This window comes from Lotus japonicus, chromosome 4, assembly GCF_012489685.1.
Source record: "Lotus japonicus ecotype B-129 chromosome 4, LjGifu_v1.2".
NCBI lineage: Eukaryota > Viridiplantae > Streptophyta > Magnoliopsida > Fabales > Fabaceae > Lotus > Lotus japonicus.
In genome coordinates this window covers 10,654,080-10,668,466 of record NC_080044.1, presented here as the reverse complement: position 1 = coordinate 10,668,466, position 14,387 = coordinate 10,654,080, and the positions used below count along the sequence as shown (strand labels likewise).

The following is a 14,387-nucleotide window of genomic DNA, read 5'->3' as shown; positions in this document are numbered from 1 at the left end:
TAGATTCAAAGAAGGCCCAAATACAAAGAGAGTGAACCCTTTCGACCAAAAATAAGTGAATCCGATTTCAGTCAAACATGCTCAGTTGCTCACTCCTTCTAATTGACCAAAAACTTAGCTGGATGCTCATCACTTAGGTCACTCAATCTATTAGAACTGTTGACCAAAAAATCTATTAGAACTCGATGGTGCACTAACAATCTCATTTTATTGGATTCATAATTCACATTCAATTTCTCTTCTATCTTATTTTAACTCACTTTTTTTTTTTGTTAACTTTCACTTCTTTACGTATCACATCACATTTATCATTTTTCTCTCTTCTATAAGTGAAATTGAAGTTAACTCATCATTGAATAACTCTAAGAGATACATAATAATGCAAATCCCTTTTAAAAATAACAACTATTTTGAAAAATGTGCGAAAAAGTAAAACAACAATCGTTTAGAAATAGAGTACCTAAGGGTGCAAACGGGTTGGGTTGGATACATTTTTAAAATAAATAGAATCTGAACCAATTAAAATTGTTCGGATTGTATTGAGTCAAATTTTATGAATTTTATGAATTTCATGAGGTACACCTCCAATTTGAATCTTATAATAACAAAAAAAAAACATAATAATAAAAATTGACTTACTTTCTTAGGGTACAAACTACGAAGAATGTATTTATTCTACACGGACACACAAATAGAGCTAAATGATAAGTGGGGATAACAATTTTCACTTGCATATGGAGATTCATGTGGAGATTATCCCATTTGGAGTCTCATCTTGGGTAATTTCCCCCAAACCTGAGGATGGAGATGAGAAATTTCAAAACAAATTTACTTTGGTTAATTTTGCTTTTAAAAAATTTTAAAACTCAATAAAAAAAATTGTCTAGTAAAATATTTTCCTTACCCGCAACATTTGAAGGGGAGACAAAATTGAGTTTCCATCCATTCCCCTCCTCTCTCATCTTTAAAATGAAATCAAACATGATAAGTTTAAAAAGAATTCACCCCTACGTTCGCCTTCAATCAAACACGATGATAGAGAAAAAGAAGTTAATTTAAATATATTATAATTAAGTTAAACTCTTTATGTCCTCTACACTCTACTACTTTTATTAATATAGTTAGTTTTTTTATATCCAATTTCCACCCCTTTCTTATCTCACATGTTGCTATTACATCACTCACCATTTGTCACTCTCATCTCTCTTTTTTTCCTATCTTTTTCTAAAAGTGAATGTGAAATTAGTGTCAACAGAACATTTTCATAAGACAGATTCGTAGATTCAGTAAAAGGCAAGCAGAAAACCAGATCAAGAATGATGTCAAGGACTTCAAAAATAAGCATTCTTGAATCTTTTGCTTCGATTGGCTGTGGCTACCAATGATAACTCTGCTCTTCAGATATAGTATACTTTCTCCAAATATGCTTTCAATTAGAGTTGTTATAGCTGAAATTATTGAAGATTAGGGAAGGGGAATATTTTGAATGAATTGACGAAAATGAGCAAAGATATTATCAATGGCAATGCGTGTTGGGCCACTTAGATTAGTTTAGATGTTGTTTTTCACCTATTTAAGGGGGAATCTTTGTACAATCACCACATCTTAGATCACAAAATGGTTGGAGTTGTTGATTGCTTAGCAATTTTTAGATAATTCTCTTTTTCCATTTGCAGGTAAAGTTAAGTGATTGTCCAAAATTGTAGTGTACATATACAGTGTCAAATGTCAGGTACAAGACAAAGCAAAGAAAGTACCTAAATGCTAAGCAAGTTTCCTTTGTGTACTAGTAACTTGTGTCTTAAATCTCTTGACAAGAGTTCATTTGAATGCAAGAGTGAAAAGCACCAAGCACTGAGAGAAAGAGAAAGAGAGAAATTAACCATGTGAGCGTGTTGTATTGACATGGGGAAGATGCAACTTTATTAACACAACATCATGTTCATCATGTTGTGTCCTTTTACACAAACACTTAACTCTCCACATCTTTCAGAATTCTACACTTTTCCAGTTTCTATTTCTCTCTTTTTCCTCTCTCCTCTTCTCATGATTTAGAGTACATACTTGGGTTCTGTATTATCAGTGTCGTGTATTGTAGATTGGTCAACTCTTTTCTTTCCTTTGCTTGTTGCTACACAACACCTATAGCTTTTACTACAACAATCTTTCTTTCTTCCTATAAATAAAGTGTTCTTTGCTCAACTTCTTCGCCATTCTATCTTCCTCACTCAAGAACCCCAAATTCAAACTGAATAAAACAGAGACCTTACTTGCCAATGTGAAATATCATGTACACAAATTTGTAGATTGTGGAGGTGCCTTGATTCTAAGTAACCTCAACATGTCTGATTCCTTCACTAGCTTTTTTCCTGCCACTCCAAATTCCACCCATGATTCCCATGCTCCTCTTAATATGACTACAATCTCCTCAATAGCCCAACAACCATGTTGTATTTGCAACCATTGCAGCAATCTCCTCACCTTCAATCACCATGTTGGTAAGCCAAGTTTTCTTAAACATCTCATATTATATAAAATAGGCATCTGTTTTTTTTGTTGTCGATAACGTTCATCTAGCCATTTGCTTCATTCTAGAGGTCTATTTAAAAACTTTATAGTAATTCATGGGAGCAGACTGTTTTTAAATCACCTCCAATCAAAAGCTTAAGATAATATTAAACCCTATTATTATGATTTTTAGTACTATTTTAAGTTTATTGAACTCTTAATTTAAGTGTTATCTAACTTAGCCTAGTATAAACAATCTCATTTCTTACTGGACTGGATTAATAGTGTTTCAAGGTAAATGGGTTGAAATTTCTTATAATTCGGATTATGTTTAACTTTGCTTCAAAAGCTAGCTTATATATGAGGATTGCTCTACTTTTTATAAGAATTTATTTAGCTATATCTCTTTTCTATATGACACTTCTAAACACATTCGTCACGCCTAGAGCAGGACATGTGTAGCATGAAGTTTAGAGATTTTAACATCTGCGAATGATTCTTTCATGAGTGTCTTATTAAACGAATTCACAATAGGCTTTGATGTCATATTAGAATTCAGGTAATGTTTAACTTCACCCAAAAGCTTAGCTTAGCTGTGAAGATTTCTCTACTCCTTATAAGAAGTTTTTATAAATTGTATGTACTTGAGTTTTTATAAATTATACAATTGATCCACCTAGGATTAGTTTTTTAACCACAGAAGATAAGTTGGAGAACCCATTGATTGTAGTCATACTCAATATCCGAATTGCTCCTAACTGCATCAAACTCAGAAGTACGAAGTAACACTTAGCTATGTGATGTCTTGTTTTTACAGCTCATGTTGTAGCAGAGGAAGGGTCATCAAGCAATGGAGGGTCCCATTTGCAGCAACAGCACAGCTCTAGGTGGAGTCCAACACCATTACAGATATTAGTCCTTGAGGAATTGTACAGGCAAGGCATGAAGACACCATCAGCTGAACAAATCCAGCAAATCGCTTCGCAGTTGCGCCGGTTTGGCAGGATCGAAGGGAAAAATGTGTTCTACTGGTTCCAGAATCACAAGGCGAGGGAGCGCCAGAAGCGTCGCCGCCGTGAGATGGAGGGAAATGTTGCTGCTTCTGGTACACAAGGTAAGAAAAACAAGTACGTTATGGGAAATTCAGAGAAAAAGTAAGAGGCTTATACTGCTATTATAACGTTTGGGAATGTGGGGCAATTCAAGGTACTTTTTATGGTCAAATTATTCCAACATTACACATCATGTTGGATACACAGTGACAAATGACCCTCAAACCAAAATCATGTTGGACAGAACTCACAGAAGCAACTTTTCATTAAGACTGTCTTCCATGATTTTGGCCTAACCTGTTTTCTAGGTGTATCTACACATGCACTTAGCGTGTGTTAGGTTTCGAATCATTTCTGGCCGAATATAATCAATTCCCAATGAAAATATAGTTGTTTGAGAGTCACTTTGAAGAATTGATTTCAGTTCCAACATCAATTCTGGTAGAAGCTAGTGAGAATAGCTTATTTGTTGAATTAGTATTTATGATATTTTAAAACTGAATTTCATAACATTATCCAACAAAAATAACTTTTTCATAAATGTATCAAAATATAAATCACTTGTTTTTATCTCACTTTTACTTTAATTAATTTTACCAAAATCAATTTGACCAAAATTAAAAATTAAAGTGAAAAAAAGTTGATCCAAATGAATACAAGTAACAACAAAGATAGAGTTAGAGAATGGTTTTGTTTGTGTATGTGATTTTTTAGTGTGCAAGATTTGACATTGAATTTGTTTTGTTTGGATTTTGGCTACAGGGTTAAAAGAGACAGGTTCTGGTGTAAAAGAGGCAAAGAAGTGGGCATCCACTTCAAACTGCAGTGGACATGCAGAGGTCTGTAATTACTCTTGGCTTTGTTCAGGGTACAACTACAACATTTTATTCAGCTTTGTTATACCAGATAGCAATAATAGGGTGAAATTATTAGTTCAGTAGGTCAAATAAAAAGATAAAGCCAAAAAGGAAAATACTCAATATTGAAAAATAAGGAAGAAAACAACAAGAGCTTTTGTATGTTGGAAAAAAGAAGAGGCTTCAAAAGCTGCTTTTTTTTACTTTCTGTTGGGGCTGTTTTATGCTAGTGTGTTCAGACTTTGATGGACCTGTGATTTGAATGTGAATTTCTCTCAACAACTCACCCCTCAACCCTCTTCTCTCTCTTTCATTCTGTCATTCTTCCCATTTTTTTGTTAATTTTTTTTACTTTCAAATTTACCATCTGTTATTTGCAGGAATCAGCTGCACTGGAAATTATAGCAGAAAAGGGATCTATTGAGTTGGCTCAATTAGCAGAAATACAAGCTAAGTGCCAAAATATGGAAATGCCTTTTTTCCTTCCCATTTCAATGGAAGCTACAACTTCAGAATCAGCACAATGCAGACCACGCCACACACAACTTTTGACCCATGAGACCTATAATTTAACATCTGTGCTCAATAGAGAAAGTTATTTCAGCTATTATAATGAAGAAAATGAAGATCCTAGGACACTAGACCTTTTTCCAGTTAAGAGGGATGACCAAGATGGCAACTGTTTCGATGAGAAGAAATCTATGTTCTGTGCCAATGCTTCCATGGACTCTGAAGTCAATTCCAACCAGTTTTATGAGTTTCTTCCTCTAAGAAACTGAAAAAAGCTGGTATATACCATGTGATTTTAGAATATGTATGCAGTTGCTAAACCTTTTTTTTTTTTGCTACAATGACTAATTTATAATATGCATGACATGTCTATTTTTGTTGGGACTCGCAAATCTTTGGTTCCTTATTCTCTCTTGCTACTTCATGTAGAAATGACCAAACCTGGGAATTTGATTGAACCAAACATTTTTGTCTTGTTGACTAACTTCACGTCTTTTCGATTTTAGAGCACCCTGTTTAGGGAAAACATGTTCTTTGCCACATCTAAACTAAGTCACCCATGCCCGGGGCTTCTAGTGTATACAAAAAAAAATACTTTGTGTAATATTATACTGCAATTGAGTCTTGAAGATTTTAAAAGTAGTATTAATGTAGAATGACCGGTATTTGATGCTAGACACCACAGTAAATTTTAAAGCAACAATAACAGAATGTACGTGAGTGCATGCAATAATCCAAAAATGCAAAAAGAAAGACTCCCGTGGTTGACATTGACCCACCAAGAGTGAACTGTGAAGTGATAGATCATCACTCCTGCCCTGACCACGAAATAGAGTCGTACATGCATCACCCCAAACGAAAAAGAAAAATCATTTTTCATTTACGTGCAAATGAGGCAGTCATAATTGAAGAGTGAAAGAAAGAAAGGTTTGTCTACGAATATGCAAAACTAGAAGTTGCAGGTGTTGTCATCACTGCATGTCTGCTGCAAACATTGTTAGATAGGAAAAGGACATGAACACCACTGTTGTAAAAGAAATGGTGAGAGAGAGTGTGCAAACTGCAAAGTGTTGAAATGGCGAGGCTGTGCGTAACACATACATTGCAGCATGCAATCTTCCTTAGACTCTCTTGTCAGTCTCAATCTCTTCCACCTCCATGGCCATATCACATCACTCCCAACAACAACCCATTGCTCCTGACTGTGATACGTTTTTATCTAGGATTTGTAATGGATCTGTCTTTTAACTCGTCAATTATGATGATGTTGAAAGCTCATCATTCAACCCCAACATACCAGTACTACAATACTTCTTTTTGTAACAATTAGTTGAGGAGTTGTCTATCTGGTTATCATTATATGTTGTCGGTTTTAGGATAAAAAATGGAGTTAGAAAAAAACACTTTTGCCCTTATATATACATGGCAAATGCTTTTAAAACCAGACCTCTGAAAGTCTTGTTTCAAGATTTATTAACTGAACCATAAATAAAGCACATTTAAATTCGATGGTAATTAAATAATTGATGATTATACTTAAACATTCACTTTTTGGTTTCAGATAATATTTCCGCATGCACAATTTCAGGCAACACTTTGGCGGTCAAAAATTGCCACTTATAATTTTAGGATGTCTGATAAAAATAAATGGTATGAACATTTTCATTAAATAATTTGTATTTCATATATAGTATTTAACAATAAAATTAATGTTTTAATGAAATGGGTTTACATAGTAAGTACTTGAGAGATTAAAAAACTATAAGAATGTGCTGATAGCGTTCAAATTTAGCTTCGGCCATGACACCGACGTTAATTTTGGCTACAATGTGTTGCACAACCGACATTAAGTGCCTGGCCTTTTTCTACTAAGAAAACTCCAAAACTTTGAGTTACATAAGACAATGCTAACTCACGTTAATTGGTTAAATGATATTTAGCATCAGTTTAAGTAGACACACTAAACCCACCACGAGCCGAATGAGAGTCGGTTTTCGATAACGCAACGTCAAATTCTAGGCGACGCTTAGTTGCTAATGTACTTTTGCATCGCTCATGGCCGACGCAAGTTTGTCAATGTACGATCCTCTACATAGAGCCCGAGGCCTAGTTGACCGACTTTAATTTGACACAGTGATGTGTCTAATGCAATATTACGTGGCTGACGCTAAATTTTATTGGTTTCTAGGCCCCACCTCCATTACAAGCCTCCTCCACTCTTCTCTCTCTTATACCCGAAACCCTCGAATGACATTAGGCATGTTACATTATATATATGCATTTTTATTTCTTTGACCTTCAAATATGAGGTTGCATATATTGTTAGATATAACATCTCACACTTTCACCTACTTGTGAGACACACACGTCACGTGCATGTCAAGGTGATAATTGAGAATCTTCTAATTACTATACTTTATAAAATAGTCTTATTTATGTTTGATAAAGCATAGAACTCTCTTCTATTCGAGGAGTTCAATTCAATGGTTATTGAGCTACTTAAAATTTACCACTCATGCCAAAATTTTAATATATTATTATGGTTTTTCCTATAATGTGTTATAGCTTAGAGACAAAAAAGGACGATGTCATATATGTTCTAAAGCATCTCAAATGTATCGGTGAGCTTAGTTCTCACTCATTTCTCTGTCACTTGATCACTTGAACTTGCTTAAAAAAAATATTAATCACGTTTCCCATTTTATAAAGTTCCTTTAAATATTTGAAATCGTATTATAATATTATTGTCATAGCTCTATATCTAAATCCAACACTATCTAAATTAACTCACACTCACTTTCCCCTCCTTCCTTCCCAAATTCACGACATCAGCTTCTTGCTTTCTCTTCTCTCACCCTTGTCGTGGCAGCAGAACCAAGGGCCAAGTGCTCAATAATAGCATGATTCCTCACTCCCATGTGTCCTACCTCTTCTTGTCTTAGTACACATATACACGGACAAAGCCTCATCACTTCACATATTCGCCACTTTCACCACATGTCAAGGAACACTACATCCTCTCTCCCTCAACATGCGAACTACATACCCAACCAATGCCATAGTCTCCAATTCTTCTCTTGCTTTCCGTTTCACGGCAGATTCATAGACACTACCACCGGCATGGAAGAAGGGCAGCCACCGTGAAGGCCATCACCGTGAAGGAAGGGACTAAGCCACAAGCTCCATCATATCACCTTGTTTATCCTTGGGTAAAAAGCTTTTCCTTTTACCATTATATGGGTCTAATTATACTTGCATGTTGTTATATATAGCCATTTAGAGCTTTGATCATACATGCAAGGTGTTATCTTACTAGTTGATGCTGTGATCATGACATGCAAAGTATTCCTTTCACTTAGTTTATCACTTTTTAATCCGTTGAAAGTATCTATTTTGACTAATCTATCTCTTCATTCTCTTGTTAAAAAGTGAAAGAGAATGTTCAAATAGTGAAAGAAAGATTTGAGTATTTGAGAAATACCTGAGTGTTAGTTTTATTGGGTGTAATTGAGTTTCAGGAATTGGGTGATATACTAAGTGAACTTGTAATTCTATTTTATCAAAGTAAAATTATTCTCATTGCTCTTCGGCCGTGGACATAGGCAAATTGCTGAACCAGGTTGAGATTGAGATTATTACAGCGCTCAAACATTTAAATAAATGTTAAGAGTACAACAGTTTTTGTGATTTAACTAAATAAATAAAAGGGCTTATTGATGATCAGCTGACATAGAGTGGTTCTGGCTCCACTTTCCGTCTGATCCTGAAAGAAAATTTGACAGAGAGAAGCAAGTGTTTTAGCATTCAGAGGTAGAAACAAATGAAAATAAGATGGCGTTGTACCAATTAAAAGTAAAAACAGAAAGAAAAAAAAAATATATATATATATATATATATATATATATTCACATACCAATCAGAAGTTTCAGAACCTTAATTAACTTCTAAGACGGAAACTAAGCGTTAAGAGGAATAATGGACAGATTTGTCTTTGATATTTTAGTAACTGAGATTATGCAAGTGTGAAAATTTATCAAGAAGTGTCTATTTGGGCAGAAAAGAATTGAGTACCTAGGCCATCACTGGGCAAGGAGTAGCAGCAGACCCCAGCAAGGTAAAAGACATGCTTGATTGGCTAATTCCAAAGGATATAAAGGGGATGAGAGGTTTGTTTGGTTTAACAGTGGAAAAATAGCTTGGCCACTTAATCAGCTAAAGAAAGATATCTTCCAATGGGGATCAGTAGCTCAGGAGGCATTTGACAAACTCAAACTGACCATGACCAGTTTACCTGTCCTGGTTGTACCTAACTTTAATAGGGAATTTGTAGAAGTCCACCCTTACACAGCTAAGGAAGTTGCAGAAGTCTTTGTGAAGGAAGTTATCAGGCTGCATGGATTCCCTTCAACAATAGTGTCAGACAGGGACAAGGTTTTCCTTAATCCTTTTGGTCAGAATTGTTCAAATTAGCTGGGGCTGAGTTCAGGTATTACACTATCACTCAGCCATTAAGACAACACCCTTTGAGGCTCTATATGGCTAGACACCTGTAGTAGTGAGAGGTGATGTGGACAGGGTTACTGCAGTGGTTGAGGTTAGCAGAATGACTCGACGGCCGAAAGAAATCAATTGCTGGAAGAACTCAAGGATCCATTAACTAAGGCCCAGAACAGAATGCAACAACATGCTAATAAGAAAAGGGATCTTCCGTTTGAGGAGGGGGACATGTTATATCTCAAGATTCAACCTTACAAGCTAAAAAAAGTACCTACGAGACTGAATCAGAAGCTCAGCTCCAGGTACTATAGCCCTTATGTGATCACAGCAAAGATTAATGCAGTAGCCTATAAGCTGAAGTTACCCGAAGGCTACAAGGTCCATCCAGTTTTCCACATTTCCTTGCTTAGGAAGTCCATCAACTCCACTGCTCAGATTAAACCACTTCCCGCTTGTTTGAATTAAGAGTGGGAGCTGCAACCCGAGCCAGAACAGGTGCTGGCAGTGAGGCTCAATAAGGAAGGGGCGCCAGAGGCCTTAGTGAAATGAAAGACTCTTCTAGATTTGGAAAATACATGGGAGTCACTGATAACCATGAAGTAGTAATTTCCAGAATTCCTCCTTGAAGACAAGGAAATTTTTGACACTAGGCCAAGAAGATTTACTCAGGTGTATACAAGTAGGGGTAAAAGGAGGAATTATCCTTCTACCCACTAGCACTAACTTCCTTGCTAACTGCCTTGCTGATGTGGTAGTGGTGTAGGGGAGTGCATGTGTGTTGAGTGTGGGATGTGTGAATGAGACAGAAAAGATTGTGTAGGACAGAGGGAGGGTGTAACCGAAGGGTGAGAAGAGAGCCAAGGTCGGCAGAAACACTGTTTAGATTGGGAGGGAGAGGCAGCCTTCAATTTGCCTTAGGGAACTCTACCTTATTTCTTGTATTTCATTCAAGCTAAACTAAGATTCATCTCAGTTCTAGCAGTACAGTTCATATATAGCAATACAGTTCCATTTTCCTTACTCTGTATCTGGTAACTATCAAAACCTCTCAACAATAACTAAGCTCCTAAAAGATGAAAAAGCTTCTTAACTCACCAATTTTCGGGTGCCCATTTGCAGCCATCAGTATCAACAACGTGCAAGCTGTACGCGTGTCTTGATTTCGGGGAAAGGTTTTCAAAGCTGTCATCAACATAGAAGGCAAGTAAGGATGAAATAACAGGAATTCAACTAAAAAGGAAACTTTCATTTAATACTTCATGATATACATTATATGGAGAAAATTGTTTTCACAGACCTTTGGTGGATAAGATCACCATGGATGACAACCAAAGACCCTGATTTTACTTCAATAGGAACAAAATCTTTTTGATCATAAGATGGTGACGGTCGATCAAATTTGACACCATTTTCATCTCTTAAGAATCTTCTTACAAGCCCATCTACAGAAACCATATAATAAAAAGGAAAAAATATTAAATCTGATCAACCATAGCAAATGATAAATAATCCAAGTGACAAATAACCAAAAGGAGAAAAAAGCTACTTTTGTGAGATCCAGGAATTGCCCAAAGGCAACCATTTAATTTGGTGGCATCTTCAATAGCCAGCCACAGTCCTGTACATGTTTGAGGTTCAGTATAAAGAAAGGAGCTATCCTGGTGTGGCACTACTTCACCCCCAATGCCTGGTTGCTGCAGATAAAAATTTCACAATCAGGTAATGAATGGTAATCTAATGGTTAGAAACTCTATGTGGCCACTTTGAAATTGTGGATAACCATTTCCGCAATTATTTTTTAAAATTTAATTTCCAAACATAAAATACTTTGTGAAATTAAACAAGACTAGCAATTACTATCACCATCACCATAGAAATGAAAAGATAAATCAACTCTGGTAAAACAGGTTGAAGCACAAATACTCATCGTAGCACTATTGATAAAAAGAAATTCAACCAGCTTTAATATCTTAACTGCACATAAAAATGGGTAGGGATCTTCAAGTCTAAACTACAGCACTGTTGAGATAACTAACACAAAATATATCCATAACGTATCCAAAAGACCATAAATTAGTATCAAATTCAAAAGTATGCAAAATAAAACAAACATATGAGGTAAGTCAAAAGTAACTTTCACTAATCTAGCAACATAAATACCATATAAAAGTAACAAAAGTTTTGTGTATCACATTAACGACCCCATACCAAAAATTTCCATGTACTATCTATAACATCATAATTTTCCAGCAGCACTCAAGCATACACCAATTGATAGCAAATTATGATCCAGCAGCACTAAAGCATACACCCCTTGATTGCAAATTAAAGTTGCAACTAAACAGATAACAATAATAAGGGGCAAAGTGTATTTGCCCAATCAGAATACAAAAATTTAAATAACAAAATGTCACAATCCCATTACCCCCTATCCTCCCCCCAAATCCCCACCAGTAAAGAATAGGAACAAAATAGAACACTATGGTCAATTAATACACGTATCCATCAGATAATACCATAAAATTCTAAACTTAAGATATTTTAAAGCAAGAAGTCGAACATCAAGAAGACAGAAAAAATATACCTTGAATATGTACATAGACTGCATGACTGCTGGCCTCTTGTAACCCAAGGAGTGCATCAAACTTGAAAATTTCTGAGAAGAAGAAAACTTCTTGAATGCCGGCTCAATCTCATGAAGTGCTACACAAACAACACAACCCCAGGCCACGAAAAAGAAAAGTTAGATTCAGAGGATACTGAATCCATTTAAAAGGAATAATCTCCTTCCACATCTATTACATTCACCAGTATGCACAACTAAGTTCAAATAGAGAAAAGTAGTGCCCCTATGTTCACACATATTTCCTGAACACACTAAGGTAATTCTATGATGGATCATATTAAAAACTAGTCAATTATTAACAATCAGTACATGTTATTTATATTAAGCTTCTGATATGCTAAAATTAATTTGCAGAGAAGCTTATTTAACTTGCGAACCAGATTTTTCTTGGTCTACGATGGACAAAGCCAACAATTTAATACAACGACATATAGTTTGAACATAGAAAGCAGTGCCCCCATGTTCACACACTTTGCCGAAACTAATGAAGGCTTCGTTTGGAAGAGCTTGACCTTAACTTATGGCAGAAACGCTTATATAAGTACTTGTGAGAGCTTATGTAAAGAGATTATGCCCTACTCATAAGCTATTTTGAGTTTATTTTCAAAATTGTTCATATTAGCTTATGAATAAGAGCCGGTGCTTATTCATAAGCTATTTTCAGCTTATTTCAATAAGTTCCTTAAATAAGCTTATGAATAAGTGTTTATAGGATTAGCGCTGTATTAAGTTGTTAACCAAAACGCACCCAATTTCAACTACATATAGTTTGAACAAAGACTACACCAATTTCTAATTCCTGGAGAAGTATCAGAATATTCAAGGCTTTCTTACCATGGCCAACTTTATTAATGGATAGTTGCTTCGGCTGCTTTAAGTCACCATTATTTCCAAATGCTTTCTCTACAAAAAGGCAAAAAACAATTCAACTTTAAAGGAACCCAACAGATTACTAGTACAAAACATAAAAAAGATGAAATTTTGTTCAATACCCTCGAAGAAAAACGAAACTCTCTCCACGCTATCGAAAAAGTAATCATCAGTCAACTTTTGCTGAAAAACAGTACAGATATTATAAACAACACAACTCAAACCTTAAAAAATGAAAACTTCGAAGAAAATAAGATAGAAAAGAACATATTATAAACCTGGTTCTTGGTGGAGAAAATAGAGGCGGTGGAAGAAGGATCAAAGTTATCCACTAATTGCTCCATCCTCTTCATCATGCCTTCAATCTCATCCTCACCAGCAAACGATTCAATCACAAGATAACCTGAAATTTTGATTGGTCGATAGAGTGAGTACAAAAAAAGTTGATTACGTTCAAAAGGGTAGAAAATTGAAGCCAAAACGGGTGTCACCTTGAGAGTTGAAGAATTGGAGTTGATCAGAACTAAGTAGACCCATCTTTCGTTTTGCCTCACAAATGAGATCCAATATTCCAATGTCAAATTTTTAATCCTTGAACTTGGCTAAGGTGATGATTATATAGGATTACAATCTCAGAGTCAAACTTTGGTAGAAAATGCTAGATGGTGTGAAAGAGATTGATACGAACCGATTTGATTGGCTATTAATTATATTTTATTGAGTTATGGGACCCACCTTGAGATTTTCTAAATGTTTTGATTGGTTAAAAATAACAAAAATGATTGGTGAAGTTATGACACTGGGTTTGTGGCGGTCATAAATCACTACAAATTGTAAATACTGTATAATTTGTGAGGCAGTTTGTAAGGGTTCTCACAAAATGGAGATGGGTGTGTCGACCGTCATGGAACTAAGGAAGGAGGCCAAAAAAGAAGACAACTAAGCATGAAGTGGAGTTTCAGATTCATCCCCTTTTTCTCCCCAAGAATAGTCAGAGTAGTTATTATTATTCTCCTTGATTTCCTCCCTAAGTCATGTAACCTCGTCAACTCATTGAATTCATTTATTACTAGGATTGTGGGTTCACCAACTCTATAAGGGGGGAGCCTTTGTTGTATAACATATGTTCACTCGATTAGCTTCTTTGCTTTGCCTTAATATTTTATTCCAGAACATTGTGCCCTACTCGAAAGAGAGTAATGATCGATAAACACTTCAAATAATGTTAGACACCTAAACATTCTTAGTTTGTGGGGTTAAAAATTGCCATAAATTAGTTTTTAACGTGATGCACATACTAAGAGTGTTGGATGTCTACCACTATTAAAGTGTTTACAAATCATTTTTTACTCTTAAATTGACCAATCATTGTTGGCATTGCTGATTTATTTTTCTACCAGAGACAGAGACAGAAACAAGTTTAGAAATTTAAGTTTTAATTTTGCATATATTTTTTATTTTAAATAA

General features: G+C 35.4%; 2 protein-coding genes across 2 annotated transcripts; one reads left to right on the top strand and one right to left on the bottom strand.

The window, feature by feature from the left end:
• Positions 1 to 1,848: 1,848 nt before the first annotated feature.
• On the top strand, positions 1,849 to 5,392 carry LOC130714707 (WUSCHEL-related homeobox 6-like). Its single transcript, XM_057564632.1, has 4 exons — positions 1,849 to 2,498; positions 3,326 to 3,622; positions 4,323 to 4,399; positions 4,798 to 5,392. Exons 1-4 carry the CDS (start codon positions 2,342 to 2,344, stop codon positions 5,194 to 5,196), a joined length of 930 nt encoding a protein of 309 aa, XP_057420615.1. The 5' UTR covers positions 1,849 to 2,341; the 3' UTR covers positions 5,197 to 5,392.
• Positions 5,393 to 8,458: 3,066 nt separating this feature from the next.
• LOC130709991 (phytanoyl-CoA dioxygenase) lies at positions 8,459 to 13,569 on the bottom strand. The gene is made up of 9 exons (XM_057559144.1): positions 13,412 to 13,569; positions 13,199 to 13,323; positions 13,043 to 13,103; positions 12,885 to 12,953; positions 12,009 to 12,127; positions 10,971 to 11,118; positions 10,722 to 10,866; positions 10,520 to 10,606; positions 8,459 to 8,690 (listed from the first exon to the last, which is right to left on the bottom strand). Exons 1-9 carry the CDS (start codon positions 13,455 to 13,457, stop codon positions 8,648 to 8,650), a joined length of 843 nt encoding a protein of 280 aa, XP_057415127.1. The 5' UTR covers positions 13,458 to 13,569; the 3' UTR covers positions 8,459 to 8,647.
• Between the last annotated feature and the right edge of the window lie 818 nt (positions 13,570 to 14,387).